At 33.5% G+C, this 18,154-nt stretch overlaps 1 protein-coding gene and 1 non-coding gene across 3 annotated transcripts; both read left to right on the forward strand.

Annotated features, from left to right (window-relative positions):
• The first annotated feature begins 9,719 nt into the window (after nt 1–9,719).
• TRNAV-CAC (transfer RNA valine (anticodon CAC)) lies at nt 9,720–9,793 on the forward strand. Its single transcript has one exon. It is a non-coding gene; the product is annotated as a tRNA-Val (tRNA).
• A 53-nt stretch (nt 9,794–9,846) lies between these two features.
• LOC104239751 (PRA1 family protein A1-like) lies at nt 9,847–12,621 on the forward strand. Of its 2 annotated transcripts, none has more exons than XM_009794473.2 (7): nt 9,847–10,213; nt 10,299–10,339; nt 10,442–10,520; nt 11,726–11,812; nt 11,891–11,979; nt 12,103–12,174; nt 12,278–12,621. In XM_009794473.2, the coding sequence occupies exons 1-7, from the start codon at nt 10,056–10,058 to the stop codon at nt 12,379–12,381; spliced, it is 630 nt and encodes a 209-aa protein (XP_009792775.1). In that variant the 5' UTR covers nt 9,847–10,055; the 3' UTR covers nt 12,382–12,621. The 2 variants fall into 2 exon arrangements, with proteins under 2 accessions (XP_009792775.1, XP_009792776.1); XM_009794474.2 differs by having other exon boundaries at nt 9,869–10,213; nt 12,303–12,621.
• The last annotated feature ends 5,533 nt before the right edge of the window (nt 12,622–18,154 follow it).

Below are 18,154 nucleotides of genomic sequence, written 5' to 3' on the forward strand. Positions count from 1 at the left end.
CATGCCAAGACTGTGACCTTAGTTTTACCAGGTTTGCCTTGTTTAGAGTGGAGAGGGACTCCTGGTCATTCTACTCGTAGTGTTATCTCTTATGTGAAGGCTCAGCGCATGGTCGAGAAGGGGTGTTTGGCCTATTTGGCATATGTACGTGATTCTAGTGTTGAGGTTTCTTCTATTGATTCTGTGCCCATTATTCGTGAGTTTCCTGAGGTTTTCCCTTTAGACCTGTCGGGTATGCCACTAGACAGGGATATTGATTTCTGTATTGATTTGGCTCCGGGCACTCAGCCCATTTCTATCCTGCTGTATCGTATGGCCTCGCCTGAGTTGAAAGAGTTGAAGGAGCAGTTGCAAGACTTGCTTGAGAAGGGTTTCATTAGGCTGAGTGTTTCATCTTGGGGTGCGCCGGTGTTGTTTGTTAAGAAGGAGGGCGGATCGATGATAATGTGTATTGATTACCGACAGTTGAACAAGGTTAGAATCAAGAATAAGTATCCATTGTTGAGGATTGATGATTTGTTTGATCAGCTTCAGGGTGCCAAGATATTTTCGAAGATTGACTTGAGATCTGGCTACCATCAGTTGAGGATTAGGGCATCTGATGTCCCTAAGACAGCTTTCCGCACTTGGTACGGGAATTATGAGTTCTTGATTATGTCATTCGGGTTGACAAATGCCCCAGCAGCTTTTATGGATTTGATGAACCGAGTGTTCCGACCTTATTTGGATTCGTTCGTGATAGTCTTCATTGATGATATCTTGATATATTCCCGCAGCCGGGAAGAAAACCAGCAACACCTTAGAGTGGTTCTTCAGACCTTGAGGGATAGTCAGTTATATGCTAAGTTCTCGAAGTGTGAGTTTTGGTTGAGTTCAGTTGCATTCCTGGGTCATGTTGTATCAGCGGAGGGTATTCAGGTTGATCTGAAGAAGATTGAGGCAGTCAAGAACTGGCCTAGACCAGCATCAGCTACAGAGATTCGGAGTTTCTTGGGATTGGCAGGCTACTATCATCGGTTCGTGAAGGGGTTTTCATCTATCGCAGCCCCGGTGACCAGGTTGACCTAGAAGGGTGCCCCGTTCAGATGGTCGGATGAATGTGAGGCAAGCTTTCAGAAGCTCAAGACAGCTCTGACTACGACACCGGTGTTGGTTTTGCCCACAGGTTCAGGGCCTTATACAGTTTATTGTGATGCATCTCGCATTGGACTTGGTGCAGTGTTGATGCAGGATGTCAAGGTCATTGCCTATGCTTCGCGGCAGTTGAAGATTCATGAGAAGAACTATCCAGTTCATGATTTGGAGTTGGCAACCATTGTTCACGCGTTGAAGATTTGGAGGCATTATCTGTATGGCGTGGCATATGAGGTGTTCACAGATCACAAGAGTCTTCAGTATTTGTTCAAACAAAAAGATTTGATTTTGAGGCAGAGGAGGTGGTTGGAGTTGTTAAAAGATTATGATATCACCATCTTATATCATCCCGGAAAGGGCAATGTGGTGGCCGATGCTTTGAGGAGGAAGTCAGCCAGTATGGGCAGTCTTGCTTATATTCCGGTCGATGAGACCGCTTGCTTTGAATGTTCAGGCTTTGGCCAATCTGTTCGTGAGGTTGGATGTCTCTGAGCCCAGTCGTGTGTTGGCTTGCACGATCGCTCGTTCTTCTTTATTGGAGTGTATCCATGATCGGCAGTATGATGATCCCCATTTGTGTGTCCTTAGAGACACGGTGCAACATAGAAGTGCCAAGCAGGTTACCTTAGGTAATGATGGAGTTTTGAGATTGCAGGGCCGAGTTTGTGTGCCTAATGTAGATGGGCTCCGAGAGTTGATTTTAAAGGAGGCCCATAGTTCCAGGTACTCTATTCATCCGGGCGCCGCTAAGATGTATCAGGATTTGCGGCAGCATTATTGGTGGCGGAGAATGAAAAAGGATATCGTTGCATATGTGGCTCGGTGTTTGAATTGTCAGCAGGTTAAGTACGAGCATCAGAGGCCTGGTGGTCTATTTCAGAGGATTGAGCTTCCTGAGTGGAAATGGGAACGGATCACTATAGACTTCGTTGTTGGACTCCCACAGACTCAGAGGAAGTTCGATGCAGTGTGGGTTATTGTTGATAGGCTGACCAAGTCAGTGCATTTCATTCCTGTGGTAGTCTCTTATTTTTTCGAGAGGTTAGCTGAGATCTATATTCATGAGATTGTTCATCTTTCTGGTGTGCCCAAGTCTATCATTTCGGATCGAGGTACGTAGTTTACCTCATATTTCTGGAGAGCAGTTCAGCAAAATTTGGGCATTCGGGTTGAGTTGAGCACAACGTTTCATCCTCAAACGGACGGGCAGTCCGAGCAGACTATTTAGATTTTAGAGGATATGCTCCGAGCTTGTGTCATTGACTTTGGAGGCTTGTGGGATCAGTTTTTTCCCTTAGCAAAGTTTGCCTACAATAACAGCTACCAGTCGAGTATTCAGATGGCTCCGTATGAGGTTTTATATGGTAGGCGATTTCAGTCTCCGGTTGGATGGTTTGAGCCGGGAGAGGCTCGGTTGTTGGGTACGGATATGGTTCAGGATGCCTTAGAAAAGGTCAGGATCATTCATGATAGGCTCCGTATAGCTCAGTCCAGGCAAAAAATTTATGCCGATCGCAATGTTCGAGATTTGGCATTCATGGTCGGTGAGGGGGTATTACTTCGAGTGTCGCCTATGAAGGGCGTGATGAGATTTGTGAAGAAGGGCAAGCTTAGCCCTAGGTTCATTAGCCCATTTGAGATTCTTGATTGAGTGGGAGGTGGCTTATAAACTTGCGTTGCTGCCGAGTTTATCAGCCGTGCATCCAGTGTTTCATGTGTCCATGCTTTAGAAGTATCACGGTGATCCATCCCACGTGTTAGATTTCAGCACTGTCTAGTTGGATGGACTTGTCTTATGAGGAGGAGCCGGTAGCTATTCTAGACCGACAGGTTCGTCAATTGAGATCGAAGAGTTTTCCTTCTGTTCGTGTTCAGTGGAGAGGTCGGCATGGGAGTCCGAGTCCGATATGCGGAGCCGTTATCCCCATCTTTTTCCCAACTAAGGTACTTCCTTCTTATGTTCGTTCGAGGACGAACGGTTGTTTTAGAGGTGGTGAATGTGATGACCCAAAAGGTCATCACTTGTGTTGCAAGTGCATTCAGTGTTCCAAGGCCTAAAAACCTCTCTTTTACCCCACCTTGATTTGCGTGCATGGTCCGGACATATATCCGGAAAGCCTTCTATGTGAAAATAAGAGAAATAGAAATTTTAGAGTTAAAAATTTGATTATGGTTGACTTTGGTCAATATTATAAGCAAACGGACCCGGATCCGTGTTCTGACTATCCCGGGAGGTCCGCAGTAAAATATGTAACTTGGGCGTATGCCCGGAAATGAATTTCGAGGTTCCAACCCTTAAAAATAAATTTTTGAAAGAAATTGTTTTACTGAATTATCTAAGAAATAAAGAAAAGAATTAATGTTTGAAACCATTGTTATCGGGACCGTATTTTGGTTCTGGATCCCGACACAAACTTGTTATAGTATTTAAAAGATAACTGTGATGTTTGGTGAAAAACGGAGTTTATTTGACGTGAGTTGGACTTCCGGTTGAAGAGTTACGAACTTTGAGAGTTCTTGATGAAAATGTTGAGTTTTGAGGTTTAATTCATGTTTTTACATGTTATTTTGATGATGTGATTGCACGAGTAGGTCCATATGATGTTTTTGAGTTAGTATGCACACTTGGTTTGGAATTCCGAGGGCTCGAGTGCGTTTCGGGTAGGTTCCGGGATGTCGTAGGCTTAAAAACATAGTTGTTACAGGTTCAGAGGGGTGGAAGGCCTCTGAACAGACCAGTGCGGTCCGCACAAAGAGGAATGCTGCCGCGGAGGGGCTTGTGCGGCCGCACTGGATTTTGTGCGGACCGCGATGAGGGCTTTGCGGCCGCACTAGATTCTGTGCAGTCCGCGATGAAGAACATTTCACTGGTCCAACTTCGGAAGCCTATATCGTTTGATCTACAAGGAAATTTGAGATAATTCAAAAACAACAGTTGTAGCCCTTCGTGTCTAGTTTCCAGAAAGGTAAAGAAATCACAATTTGGATATCTGTAGAGAAAGTTATGGCCAAAATACTAGAATATGTCACTGCAGTCAACCTGGTGAGCTGCGCGGCCGCACTCCATTTTGTGCGGTCCGCACAGGGGGTCTGAGAGGGGTATATTAAAACGGGATTTTCAGTTATTTTTTATTTTTCAAAACCCCAAAAACATAAGAGGCGATTTTTTAAATAACCTTTCTTCTCCAAAACATTGGTAAGTGATTTCTAACTCGTTTTCTTCAATCATTAATATCTTTTCATATAATTTCAACTCAAAATCAATGATTTTCATGGGGAAATTGGGTGTTTTGGGTAGAACCTAGGTTTTTCAAAAATTGGGGATTTGGACCTCGATTTGAGGTCCGATTTCAAAACAAATCATATATTTGGGTTCGTGGGGAATGGGTAATCGAGTTTTGGTTCGAACCTCGGGTTTCGACCATGTGGGCCCGGGGGCGATTTTTGACTTTTTGGGTAAAACTTTGGAAAACTCATTTTCATGCATTGGGGTTGATTCATTTGGTGTTTATTGATGTAATTAAGTAATTTGTGACTAGAGACAAGCAAATTGGCGGTGAAATTAAGGGGTAAAGCTACAATTGAATCGTGAATTGTGTACGTGACATCGAGGTTAGTGTTTGTCCTAACCTTAGCTTGAGGGATTAGGAGTTGTGTCCTATTTTCTAATTGCTTCTTGTTGAGTACGACGTATAGGCATGGTGACGAGTATCTATACGCTGGTGTCGACCATGACCGTGAGTCTTAAATTGACATGTGTTATGGTCTTGATTGATTCTACGGATGTTCTGACTGGTGATTCTCGATGTTGAGCAAAGCTTTAGTTTATTTACGTGGAAATTAATTAAGGTTGAGTATTGGTGTTAGCTGAGATGAGTAGGTATTGAGTTTAGATTGGTTATAGCTGATTCTCCCTTGCCGGGACGTATATACTTCACTGTTGAATTTCCTTGCCGGGATAGTGTAGTTTATTATTGATCCCTTGCCGGGACTCGTGGTATGATTGAGTTTAATGTATATAAATATGTTAGATCGGGTTGCACGCCGCAATAATGCTATATATATTGGATCGGGTTGCACACCGCAACAATGTTATATATATTGGATCGGTTGCACGCCGCAACAATGTTATATATATTGGATCGGGTTGCATGCCGCAACAATGTTATATATATATTGGATCGGGTTGCACTCCGCAACAATGTTAGATATATATTGGATCGGGTTGCGCGCCGCAACAGTGTTATTATTACTTGTTGTAGATTTTGAGCCGTTTCTCTCATATTTCTCTTTATTTCTGCTGGATTTGATATGTTCCCCGAAGCATGTACCCCTTCCCATTTAAATTGCTTATTCCTGTTTATTTTCCGCCATATATTATGTAATTGCACAGGTTTATCTAGAGTCTGGTCCTAGCCTCGTCACTACCTCGTCGGGGTTAGGCCAGCCACTTACCAGCACATATGGTCGGTTGTGCTGATACTACACTCTGCACTCTGTGCAGATAGCGGAGCAACACTGGGACAGTAGCACTTGAGGAGCCAGCCTTCAGTTCACAGAGGCCCCGAGGTAGGCCCGACGTCTCTTCTATCTACCTATATGTTCTGTTTTCATTTGTATCCGGGATAAATTGTATTCCTTTTCTTCAGACATCTGTATGTAGTATTCATAGACAGTCCATAAATATTGTGACACCGGTTTCTGGGTAGAGACGTATGTTGATATTTTCGTACTGATTTTGGTATTATATTAGTCTAAGTCTTTCACATATTTTCGTCTTCCGCTATTATTTAAATATTGATCACCTGTTGTTACAAATTGTTAAAAAAGACTAAAAATGAAGGAGTTAAAATTTCTAAATTTCTTGGCTTGCCTAGCTCCTACGAGTATGCGCCATCACGACTCCCAAGGGTGGGAAATCCGGGTCGTGACATGCAATAACCTAATTTTTGGACTACAATACCTTCTTTGATAATTTTTAATATTTAAAATTTTAAAATTAATAATAAAATTCTATTCAATTTTTATTAAAAATATGTAAGAAGGTTTAGTAAAATCAATTTCGGAAGAATTCTCCGTATCATTATCACTCCATAATGTTTAATACCAAAAATAAGTAATATTAGATGGACTTCATAAAGGGTTGAAATTGAGAAAAAAAATATGCCCACGATAGTATATTTTCATATTGTATTTGAACTATTTTTCTACTCAAATAATATTTTTAATCAATTTTTCGTGTAATATTGAAAAATATTCAATTATTAAACAACAACTATAAATGTGTGAGAAAGAGAAAAAAATAGTTAATAAGAGTCAATATCACTAATAATTTTTACAAACATATGTGAAATGTCATATCAATATTTTACTCTTTAAAAATAAAATATATAATATATACAATTATAATTAAGATTAAATATTCAAAACAAGAGATGAACTAATATTAAGATCTGAATCAACATAGAATAAATTATTTTTTATATTAAAATCCAATAATTAAATCTTTTAATTAATTTTTAGCAAGTAAATCTAATTCGATTATTTTTTAAATTCATCATATGAGTAAAAATTTTATTCAAGTTAAAAAAAACTTAGGATACATAAATTTATTCCATAAAAAGAGCGTTAAAATACAAAGTAAAAAGGTTAGTCTATTATTACGAATCAAAATGCTATACAAGCGTCTGCGGAAGTACAACCAAAGCTAAATCATAATCAATAAAAAGCTTTTCAAGACTATATTATAAAGAGTCGACTCTGGTATAACGAGATTATTCTTTATAGATGCCTCCGACAGAATCAAAATAATATTTCTATGTCATACATTACTTGCAAATATCATACAAGAGACATGATATTGTTAGCAATAATAGCAAGTGATGTACCATATATAATTTTATTGTGAGGCAACCCACTTTAGATTTGATATACCTATTCAAACAACTTAAATAAGCATCACAAATATATCAAAGCATAACAATGATGCTATATTTATAAGGAAAGCAAAATTGATAATATGGGATGAAGCACTTATGACAAAGTGTCAAACGATCGAAATAATGCCCAGAATGAACCATTTGGTGGAAAAATTAATGGTTTGGGAGGTGATTTCTGTCAAGTACTACCAGTAGTTCCAAAATCGACAAAATATTGTAAAAGCTAGTATGCCAAAGTTACACTTCTAGCTTCAAATGAAAAAGATTCAACTGACTAGAAATACAAAGTAAGAACAGATCCAGTATTCAGTGTCTTCTTGCTTCGTATCGGAAACGACTAAGAGTATCCAATAAAAGATGATTTGATTTTTCTTGAACACTTGGTTATCAATCTCAATGGTAATAGTAGTGCATTTAATAAGAGAAATATTTCTATCATAAGATTAAAACGTAATTTGTGCAAATCACATGATAGAATTAAAAAGATATCTTAACTAGCAAAAATAAATATGTGATGAACTAAATAAAAGGTTGATTGCAAAATTTTATAATAAAAATAAAATATTTTTTCAAATTTGACTCAGCAGAAATGATACCAATAATTATTACCAAGAAGAATACTTAAATACTTTAATACCATATGACCTTCTACCATACATGTTTGTTGTTAAGTTTAATATTTCTTACGTATTAGCGTCACCGTATATATAATAGACTAGGTTAAAGTTGATCTTCCATTATATAAGTTAATTTTGAAAACAAAAATTGTCCGTCATGCTACTAGAAAACTTAGATATGCCGAATAACTTATGTAATAGCACACAAATGGTATATAAAAAGTTTTGACAATAACATCATACATGCAAAAATTATGATACTGGTCAATGTGCTTCTAAGTACATTCTTAGCCCTCAATTCAACTTTCGTCTTCCGAAACTAAGGAATGTCCTTTTAAATTTGTGTGAAAATAATTTTGAGTATGTTTATGTTTTGAAAATATAACAAATAAAGAACAAGGATAAATATCCTAAATATTGGACTATATTTACCGCAATATTTTTTTGCACGAGCAACTGTATGTTACACTTTCAAGAGGTATATCGAGATCGACAACAAGAATTTTGGTTAAGGTAGAGCAACTAAAGCATTAAGAGAAAACATACACAAAAAAGTATTGTCCACAAAGAATTGTTCGTTAATATACCAGCACATTAAATACTTTTAAACTATAATAGTACATAATTATCTAACTAACATGACAAAATTGATCATTTGTGTAAGTTTTGATGATGTCCTTTTATTTTAAATTCATGTATTATGTATAATAATATTTTTCGGCATTTAGATGATTGTTGTATTATTATATATAAAATTTATCTCTTTAACTAAAATTTATTGTTCTTTCATATAAATAAATATTTAAACCATCACATGTCATTATTAACGTACAACGCACGTTCATAGATACTAGTATACTATAAAATGTCTATTCGTTTATAAAATAATAGTAGTGAGAGACAAAGCTTGTACCTCGTCCATTCCTCGTAACTTTATTTTACTACACATTTAAGGAATATATATACTGCTAATGCAATCTACGCTGTAACTTTTAAGTTCATGGCATGTAACGACTCGACGGGTCGTTTTGAAAATTTAAGCTCTGTTTAATGGCGTAAGGTCTTGAGCAGCTTCATATTATCTGTATCGACCTGTGTGGCATGGTTGAATTCAGTTACCGGGGGTTCGAAGTCGAATTGAAGAAGGATTTTAGTGTGTGTGTATATATATAATTACTATCAAAAGTTATGGTAGAGTGGTAAATACTCATCCATTCTTAATTTTAAGTTAAACTTCACAGCGCAAATCTGAATTAATAGAATACTGGATAGAAAACAATAGACCCTTGTCGTCCAACTCTTCTCTGGACCCGCGCATAACGGGAACTTAGTGCATCAGGCTGCCCTTGGATAGAAAATAAAAAATGAAGGTCCCGCACATCATTAGATATTTATCATTTTTCTTATAAATTAATTTCTAATAAACATCAGTGAATAGTAAATCAAGTTCTCTTTAGACTCGCAAATTTGTTCCTTTGGTTGATTATAGTTACTTAACGTCTATAAATTTCATATTTATCCTTTCCGAATGAGCATTTCGTTTAACGGGTTATCCGTTTATGTTCAGTTCACCTCATTATGTATGCTATATCTTTTTTCTCTTTAACTTATTAATCTTTATTTGTTCACTTTTGAAAAAGTGAAGCTTCAATAATAAAGATGATGAAAATATATAATTTACTGGTGACTGTACAAGAGATTTTAGCTATATATTGAGAATTACAAGGTATTTTCATAAAAAAAATTGTCTTTATCTTAGTTTTTTTGTAAAATTATGCTCTCTAATTTTCTCCTAAAGGTTTTTGAGATTGCAATAACTTTTCGTTACTTTATTGAAAAATATTTTCATGAATTAGTATGAGATAGGCTGAAGACTAGTAAAATTAGAAACAAAAAAAAAATCTCATATCAGACCGTGCTAAATTCAAGAACAATATTGGTCATCTAAAATTTGATTTAGTGCAGTTTTGAAATTTGCATCAAGAGATAAACATTTAGATAAATATCGGATCGATCGTACGTCAGATGTGTCTGGGTGGTGTAGCTGGTTATCACGCTAGTCTCACACACTAGAGGTCCCCGGTTCGAACCCGGGCTCAGACATTTTTTTTTCCCTTTTCTTTTTGTTTTGTTTTGGTATTCTTCATCATTTGTCTAGTGACGTATCATTTGTCCAGTATACTCCCTTTGTTATCATCCTCAAAATTTTGAACCGTTTTACTAGTTACTACTCTCCGGAGGTCATACTTGAATTTTCAGAAGCCTCCACGTTCCACTTTCTTTGTTTTCTCTACCTTTTCTCCTTTCTCTTATCGTAGCTTTGTGTTCCTCTGAATTCTAGGGTTTCGCATAATAATTCTTAGCAATGGATTGGGGCAACGTGAGCACACAAGATCTAATTGAGGCTCTACGCGAAGTCGAGTGGTCATCTCCGCCACGTCCGCCCTCTGAATTCTTCTCTCGATTCACTTTCCCTCGATCTTATACCAAATGGAACAGTCGCCTCAAGTGTAATCTCTACTAGTACGTTTTCCATGCTTTGCTGAAAAAACTGCAAATTTAATAATGAAAAGTCTTTCTGAATTATTTTTAATTTTTTTTTTTGCAGTTACAGGACGAATTACTTTATTATGATTGTGGTTATTCTTGGTAAGGGAAAATTGTTGGGTTTGTTCATTTCAGATATGATTTCAGCATAACAGTTTTTATTTGGAACTAACAAGTACAACTCATGTGTATTTCGTATTGCAGCATTGGGGTTTCTAAGGGGGCCACTTGCAATTGTTGCTGCCCTTTTGACAGCGCTTAGTATTGCTTTTCTAAATGACAGGTATTTCTATTCTATGGATTCTTTTATTAGTGGTGAGGTTTTTGTTTGCCATCAGAGTTTCCCTTCCTACCTTCGGGAACATCCTATAAAATTGAAACGATACTGTGAAGAAGGAAAAAAAAAAAAACAGATTTTTAGTTTACATTTCTTTGGTCTGTTTTTTGCATTTTTGTCTTGGCTTTTCTAAATGACAAGTCGAGGATGGGGAAGAAGGGTAGAGGGGGTTTAAATGGTTAGGGTGACTGACGGGAGGGGGGTTGTTAATGGGTAGAGGGGGTGGTTTTTTTCACGTGCAAATGTGGCAATTTAATAAAGCCAACATGAATTAAATGGGCGAATTGAAGCTTCGTTAGCAAAGAAAGGCAAATATATATGAATAATGGTGAGGGTATTTTTGTTGCCAACTTCTAATAGAGGGCAAAGTTAAGGAAAGTCAATAAGTGGGGAAAATTTGGACCTTTTTTAGATAAAGTAATAACCTTGGTACAAATGAAATATTTTCAATTTTTTGTTAACGCATGGCTAGCGGGTCATCTTGAGTTTGAGTTAACACCTTTGTCATTTCTCCCCTTCTTGGTTTTCTTTTATGCTTTTGTGCAGGTTATATCTTTTGACTTGAACTAAACCTGAAGTTCTGCCCTCTAGACACCATTTTGCAAGTTCTCTCCTATTTACTAAAGGGTTAAATATTAGCTTTTCTAGCCTTGAGTTAATTTCTTAGAGTTGTTTTTTTTTAAAACTGCAGTAGTTTGAACGGCATAGTCTTTTGGTCTTTGGTCTACAAGAAAATAGTATCCTCCTGATGCAGGGATGTAGTAGTGAACTAAATGCGTTTTCATTTGTTACCCATTAGCGTATTCTGCACTCTGTATGGAGAGAAAACGTCCCAAGTCATTTCTGCTTTTGTGAAAGTTTTTCTATGTTTTCCTAGTCAATAGTATTTCTTATGCTTCATATTAGGCTGAACAAGAAGGAAAAGCTTTCATGCTAGTTTGATGTTTCAGTTTTTCTGGTGATGCGTCAATAGTTAGAACAATAACCGATTTCAAATCAGTTTTTTTTTTTTTTTTTTTTTTTTTCTACAGAGATTTTTTATTCAGATATGCATGGGAAACAAAATTTGCTGCTTAAAGATTCTAAGTTTTATAAGTGCATTCATACTTTATTCTTGCATCTTTTAATGTTGCTAAGTGTTGTTCCCGCAGTTTTGCAGGTACTTTTAGTGAAAAGGTGACAAGAACTGTCAGGCAGTTTTCACCTCATTTAGCTGCAAAAATGAGGCCTCCACTCACGTGAGTACACATGTACATTTGGGTTATTATAGCACACTGAGTCTGTGTCGCTGCTTACATATGTTTGATAATGTTCAGGCCTGTTATTCGAGGGCGGCCATCCGCTAAAAGAGCAATATTCATTTGTGGGAGGCCTCGTTGGGTGTTTGTCTTTGTATTTTCTATAGGTACTGGAAGTGTTTGATCTCTTATATGTTTATTATCTTCTTTTCTCTTCCTTTTCCTTCTTGTTGAATCATTGGTAGCTGTAATATGAAATTCTGTTTGATCGCTGTTGTGCAATTATGCAGTGAGTTTCTTCCTCTGGTTTGTTTCCTGTGGCCTCTTAACCGTCTTATGGGCACTTGGTATAGGCCTCCTTGGTAAGTTCTGTCGTTCTAATTGTAAATTTTGTTCAAATTCTATGTATGGATTTAATAAAACACTCTCTCTCTCTCTCTCTCTCTCTCTCTCTCTCTCTCTCAGCCACTCTTGTTCATGCAAGCTTCAGGACTCCTAATCTGAAGGCTCGTCTCAATACATTTCGTGAAGAATTCCGAGCTGTCTGGCGCAACTATAGTGAGCTGTAGCTTCAATGGACTTCCGGTTGCTTTACTGTGATTGCCCATCATATGTATTGATTCATTCATTATATTTTTCTCTGTCTTACTGTCTGTAAATTAACATGGTCTAATCAGTCTTGAAATAGTAACAAATACTTGTGGTTTGGCATTTTACACGCTTGCCAGATAAGGTGTATATTTTCCTTTCTTTAGAAAAAAGTAAATTACGGTCGATCCTGTATTTTTGAATCCAGTTCGAACTGCAAATAATGAAATGTTGTCCTGATAGCAAACTGGATTGATCTATATAGTGTAAGCTCAGATTTAAGCTGCTAAGATCATATGAACTACAAGGTATTGGTTTTGACTGTTATACTGAAGCTTTAAGTAGCTGGTGCATATTCTATAGCAGAGACAGTGTCCCTCTCTATTCACTCATGCAATTTCTTATCCTTACTTGAGAGAAATATCAAACAGGATATGGTATGCCTGCTTCTCGGCTTAAGAAAGCTCTGCATTGATAGCTTGAGCATTATAAAAGGCTTGGGTTATATAAAGCCAAGAGAGGACTGGATCTAGGCCCTAGGGCCAGTAGGAACTGTTATTTGCGGAAGTTTTATCAGTTGCACCACATGACAGTTTTTGGGGCTTTTAGAAATATGTGGTGAGAAAAGTAGAGCCCGTTTGACTTAGCTGATTTAGAGTAGCTGATAAACATTAGGTGTTGAAAAGCACTTTTAAGTGCTAAAACTAATTTAAAAAATAAATAGTTATGTGTTTGGATAAAAGAGCTGAAATTAATAATATGCAGCTGAAGAACTGGGTATATGAAGAGTTTTGTTTTAAAAAGAAGTATTTCAGGGATAGAATAGTAAATATTTTGGTCAAACTTAAAGTGCTTATAAGCTGAAATTTGATAAGTTGGGGGAGACCAACTTATGGCTTTTGGCTTATTTTTGGCTTATAAGCACTTAACTTATAAGCACTTTAAATTTTACCAAACGCATAGATAAGCCAAAAAGTGCTTATAAACCAGTTTGACCAGCTTATAAGCTTAGCCAAACACCTCTTACCCACTGTGCTTGTGACTAGCATGAAATGAAACCACCCGTAATCTTGGATGGAAAGAGAAGGACCAAAGGAAAGATAGTTCAATAGTTGTACTGAATTATCTGAACACATGAATAAAATATTCTCATGATCAAGTTCGACAGCTGAGAGACAATATCACTTGGGTATCCTATATACAGATATAAATTTGATTGGCTTCCTATTGCTTTATATTGCAGTTTGTTGCAGCATAGCATAGAAACTGATTAAATTGCAGTATTAGCAGTAAACTCATCAAACTAATAGCTCCAGGTTACATATATTTTGCTTATTTTCCTTGAAAGTGACTGCTATTTAGACGTGTGTGATAGTCTCACGGCTATTTGTATTGAAGTAGCAGCTTTGGAATATTGCCATCATCGACTGTAGACTTTGTTAAATTCTTACCTCTGTGGTGTATTAAGTTTGTGCAATTATATACATCTGAGAAGCTTTGGGATATCGACGCGCAGCTAGAGTAGTATTTCGTAGAATGTGGCTGTTTCTTTTTCAAGTGCATTTGTAGTGCCTATAGGAAACAAGTCTCTCATAACAATGCACTGTCAAATTAGTAATTCATTAAAGCTTTTCATGTGATTTACTTTAAAATTCAGTGGGTGTGTTTATACCATAGATTCTATGACATAGCGTCTTCTTGATTGTGGCTATTTTTCAATTACTGCAATTACTAACGCACTTAAAAGAGGTCCATGCTTATGACAATCTTTGGTTGTCACCAAAAAATGCCTATAAATAGAGGCACTGGAATTCAATATACTGAATAGTTCTCCTTTTGGGATCTGTGATTTATGTCAAATCGCTCCCTAAACTTCTCCTCTTCCTGCTTAGCCAGACCCTAGAGTAATTTTCTGTTAATTTGACGACTCTTATTGTCCATTAATGAAAACAACAACTTTAAAATATTAGATCCATCAACAACAACAACAAATCCAATGTTAAAAAAACATTAGATCCATCAATTGTAAGCAAATACAACGAGAAACATTTCAAAATTAACGACCAAAAGTGAGTACAAACACGAAATCAGTGTCAATTGTCCAATTAAAATTGCATCACATTTTAATGATCAAATGACAATATTGCTCCGGTTTAATAGCATGAAAGGATAGCGCTGCCAATGTGCAGCCAATAAACAACAAAATCTTAAAAATTAAAAAATCAGCCAATTAATTTATTATTAAAAGGAGAGGACAAAGCCATCTCCTTAAGCCAAGTGGCAGCCTAAAAAAAGCCACATGGCATAATTAGTTACTAATTAGTTATTATTTTTAAATTTAAATATCTATAAAAAACAAAAAAATAAAAAATAAAAAACTACCAACTATATATATATATATATATATATATATATATATATAATTAACTATAATAAAAAACGAAAATATAAATATATAAAAAAATAACTATCATTCAAATTGGGTGGGAGTAGTTTCAAGTTGGAGTTTCAAATTAATTTTAAAATAAAAATGATATTAAAAAAATAAAAAATTACCAATTCAAATTGGGTTGGAGTTTTAAAATTATTTTAAAATAAAAAACAAAAATAAAGAAATAAAAAACTCTTGATTCAAATTGTGGAGTAGTTTCTTTCTAATATTGTAGTGTGTGTGTATTATATATATAAAGAGAAGTAAATAATTATATGATGCCAAGTGCGGTATAACCATAAAACAATAAGTGTAGATTTTTAGGACAAAGCTCCAACAAAGTTGGAACTTTTAATTTATTTTATAATAAATATCGAAATAAAAAAATAAAAAAATCTATATCTATGTCTATATATATATTATTATATTTATATTATATTATTTATATTTTATATCTTCTATCTATAATTAAAAGCAGAAGACAAAAGCACCTCATGAAGCCAAATGGCAGAACAATAGAATGACACATGGCATAATTAGTTATTAAATTAGTTATTGGTTATTCTTTTAATTTAAATATATTAAAAAAACTACCATATATATGTATGTATATATATATATCTAAAAATGAAAAATATTAAAAAAACTACCATATATATATATAATTGGTTATATATATATATTAATTGGTTACTTTAATTTAATTAATAAATATAGATTTCTTATCTATATCTATATTAATAATTAACTATAATAAAAAAAATAAAAAACAAATATATAAAAAAATAACTGCCCATTCAAATTGGGTGGGAGTAGTTTCAAGTTGGAATTTTCAAATTATTTTAAAATCAAAAAGCAAAAAAAAAAATAAAGCTATAAAAAACGGAAAAAAACAGAAGAAAAACTATCCATTCAAATCGGGGAATAGTTTCAAGTTGGAGTTTTAAAATAATTAAAATAAAAAAAGATATCTTATAATTAACTATAATAAAAAAACGAAAATATAAATATATAAGAAAATAATTACCCATTCAAATTGGTAGTTATTTTTAATTAATAATTAGTTATTGGTTATTATTTTTGAATTTAAATATATATAAAAACGAAAATTAAAAAAATACAAAACTACCATATATATATTGGTTACTTTAATTGAATTAATAAATATAGATATCTTATAATTAACTATAATAAAAAAATCAAAATATAAATATATGTAAAAATAACTACTCATTCAAATTGGGTGGGATTAGTTTAAAGTTGGAGTTTTTAAATTATTTTAAAATAAAAAATCAAAAAAAAAACTATAAAAAACAAAAAACAATAGAAGAAAAACAATTCATTCAAATCATGGAGTAGTTTCAAGTTGGTGTTTTAAAATAATTTTAAAATAAAAATAGATATCTTATAATTAACTATAATAAAAAAACAAAAATATAAATATATAAGAAAATAACTACCCATTCAAATTGGTAGTTATTTTTAATTAATAATTAGTTATTGGTTACTTTATTTAAATTAATAAATATAGATATCTTATAATTGACTATAATATAAAAACAAAAATATAAATATATAAAAAAATAACTACCCATTTAAATTGGGTGGGAGTATTTTCAAGTTGGAGCTTTTAAATTATTTTTTTTAAAAAGCAAAAAAAGAAAAGCTATAAAAAACGAAAAAAGAGAAGAAAAACTACCCATCCAAATCGGGAGTAATCTCAAAAATAAAAAACAAAATTAAAAAATAATAAATTATCAATTCAAATTGGGGAGTAGTTTTAAGTTGGAGTTTTAAAATTATTTGAAAATCAAAAAACAAAAATAAAGAAATAAAGAAAACTTCAGAGAAAAATATTAAATAACTTAATATGCTAATGAAACTTTCTATTAACAATGTAGTAGCATTAAATATTTGAAAATATAATAAAAAAAATACATAGCAAAAAAGTTATTCGATGTGCTGTCTGTATAAGTCCCGTTAGTTTAACAAAGATTTTATTCACTAAAATTTAGATAATATTATTAAGAACAACAGAATCTATATATTACTAAAAGGAGAGGAAAAAGCCCTTTCGTTAAGCCAAGTGGCAGCTTAAAAAAAAGCCACATGATATAATTAGTTACTAAATTTATTATTTAGTTAATAATTAATTATTGGTTATTCTTTTTGAATTTAAATATATATAAAAAATAAAAAATATAAAACTACCATATATATGAATATATTCATATATATATATATATATATATATATATATATATTAATTGATTACTTTATTTGAATTAATAAATATAGATATCTTATAATTAACTATATAAAAAACGAAAATATAAATATAAAAAAAACCACCCATTTAAATTGGGTGGGAGTAGTTTCAAGTTGGAGTTTTTAAATTATTTTAAAATAAAAAAGAAAAAAAAATCTATAAAAAAACAAAAAAAAAGAGAAGAAAAACTACCCATTCAAATCGGGGAGTAGTTTCAAGTTGGAGTTTTAAAATAATTTTAAAATAAAAATAGATATCTTATAATTAACTATAATTAGAAAATGAAAATATAAATATATAAAAAAGTAACTACCCATTCAAACTGGGTGAGAGTAGTTTCAAGTTGAAGTTTTTAAATTATTTTAAAATAAAAAAGCTATAAAAAACGAAAAAAAGAGAAAAAACTACCCATTCAAATTGGGGAGTAGTTCAAGTTGGAATTTTAATATAAAAAATAAAATAAAAAAATAATAAATTACCAATTCAAATTGGGGAGTAGTTTTAAGTTGGAGTTTTAAAATTATTTAAAAATAAAAAAACAAAAATAAAATAATAAAAAAACTTCAGAGAAAAATATTAAATAACGTAATATGCTAATGAAACTTTCTATTAACAAAGTAATAGTATTAAATATTGAAAGATATAATAAAGAAAAATACATAACAAAAACGTTATTCGATGCGCTGCCTGTATAAGTCCCGTTAGTTTAACATAGATTTTATTCACTAAAATTTAGATAATATTATTAAGAACAACATAATAAAATTTAAAAAAAAATTCAATAGTAATAAATTATATATCTTCTCATATATTACAAAAAGAAAGCGAATACTAAATATTGTTTAATATAATAAAGAAAAATAAAACAAAAAAGTTATTCACTGACTATATAAGTACGTTTGATTTAATAGAGATTTCATTATTGGATATATCGTATTGACAAACAGGATGACAATTGAATTTTATTAAAGCAATACGATCTAATAGGATCAAACAAGCCTGATATAATTTAATTTAATTAATATTTTTTTAATATTGACCGCGCATCGCGCGG

This window comes from Nicotiana sylvestris, chromosome 12 (genome assembly GCF_000393655.2).
Source record: "Nicotiana sylvestris chromosome 12, ASM39365v2, whole genome shotgun sequence".
In the NCBI taxonomy this organism is placed as follows: Eukaryota; Viridiplantae; Streptophyta; class Magnoliopsida; order Solanales; family Solanaceae; genus Nicotiana; species Nicotiana sylvestris.

Bases quoted from the DNA above. Each gene is read 5' to 3' on its own strand.
- LOC104239751 (XM_009794473.2), top strand. From the start codon at position 10,056: ATGGATTGGGGCAACGTGAGCACACAAGATCTAATTGAGGCTCTACGC. The intron at 10,521-11,725 runs GTATTTCTATTC...TTGTTCCCGCAG, and splicing joins ATTGCTTTTCTAAATGACAG to TTTTGCAGGTACTTTTAGTG. The intron at 12,175-12,277 runs GTAAGTTCTGTC...TCTCTCTCTCAG, and splicing joins ACTTGGTATAGGCCTCCTTG to CCACTCTTGTTCATGCAAGC.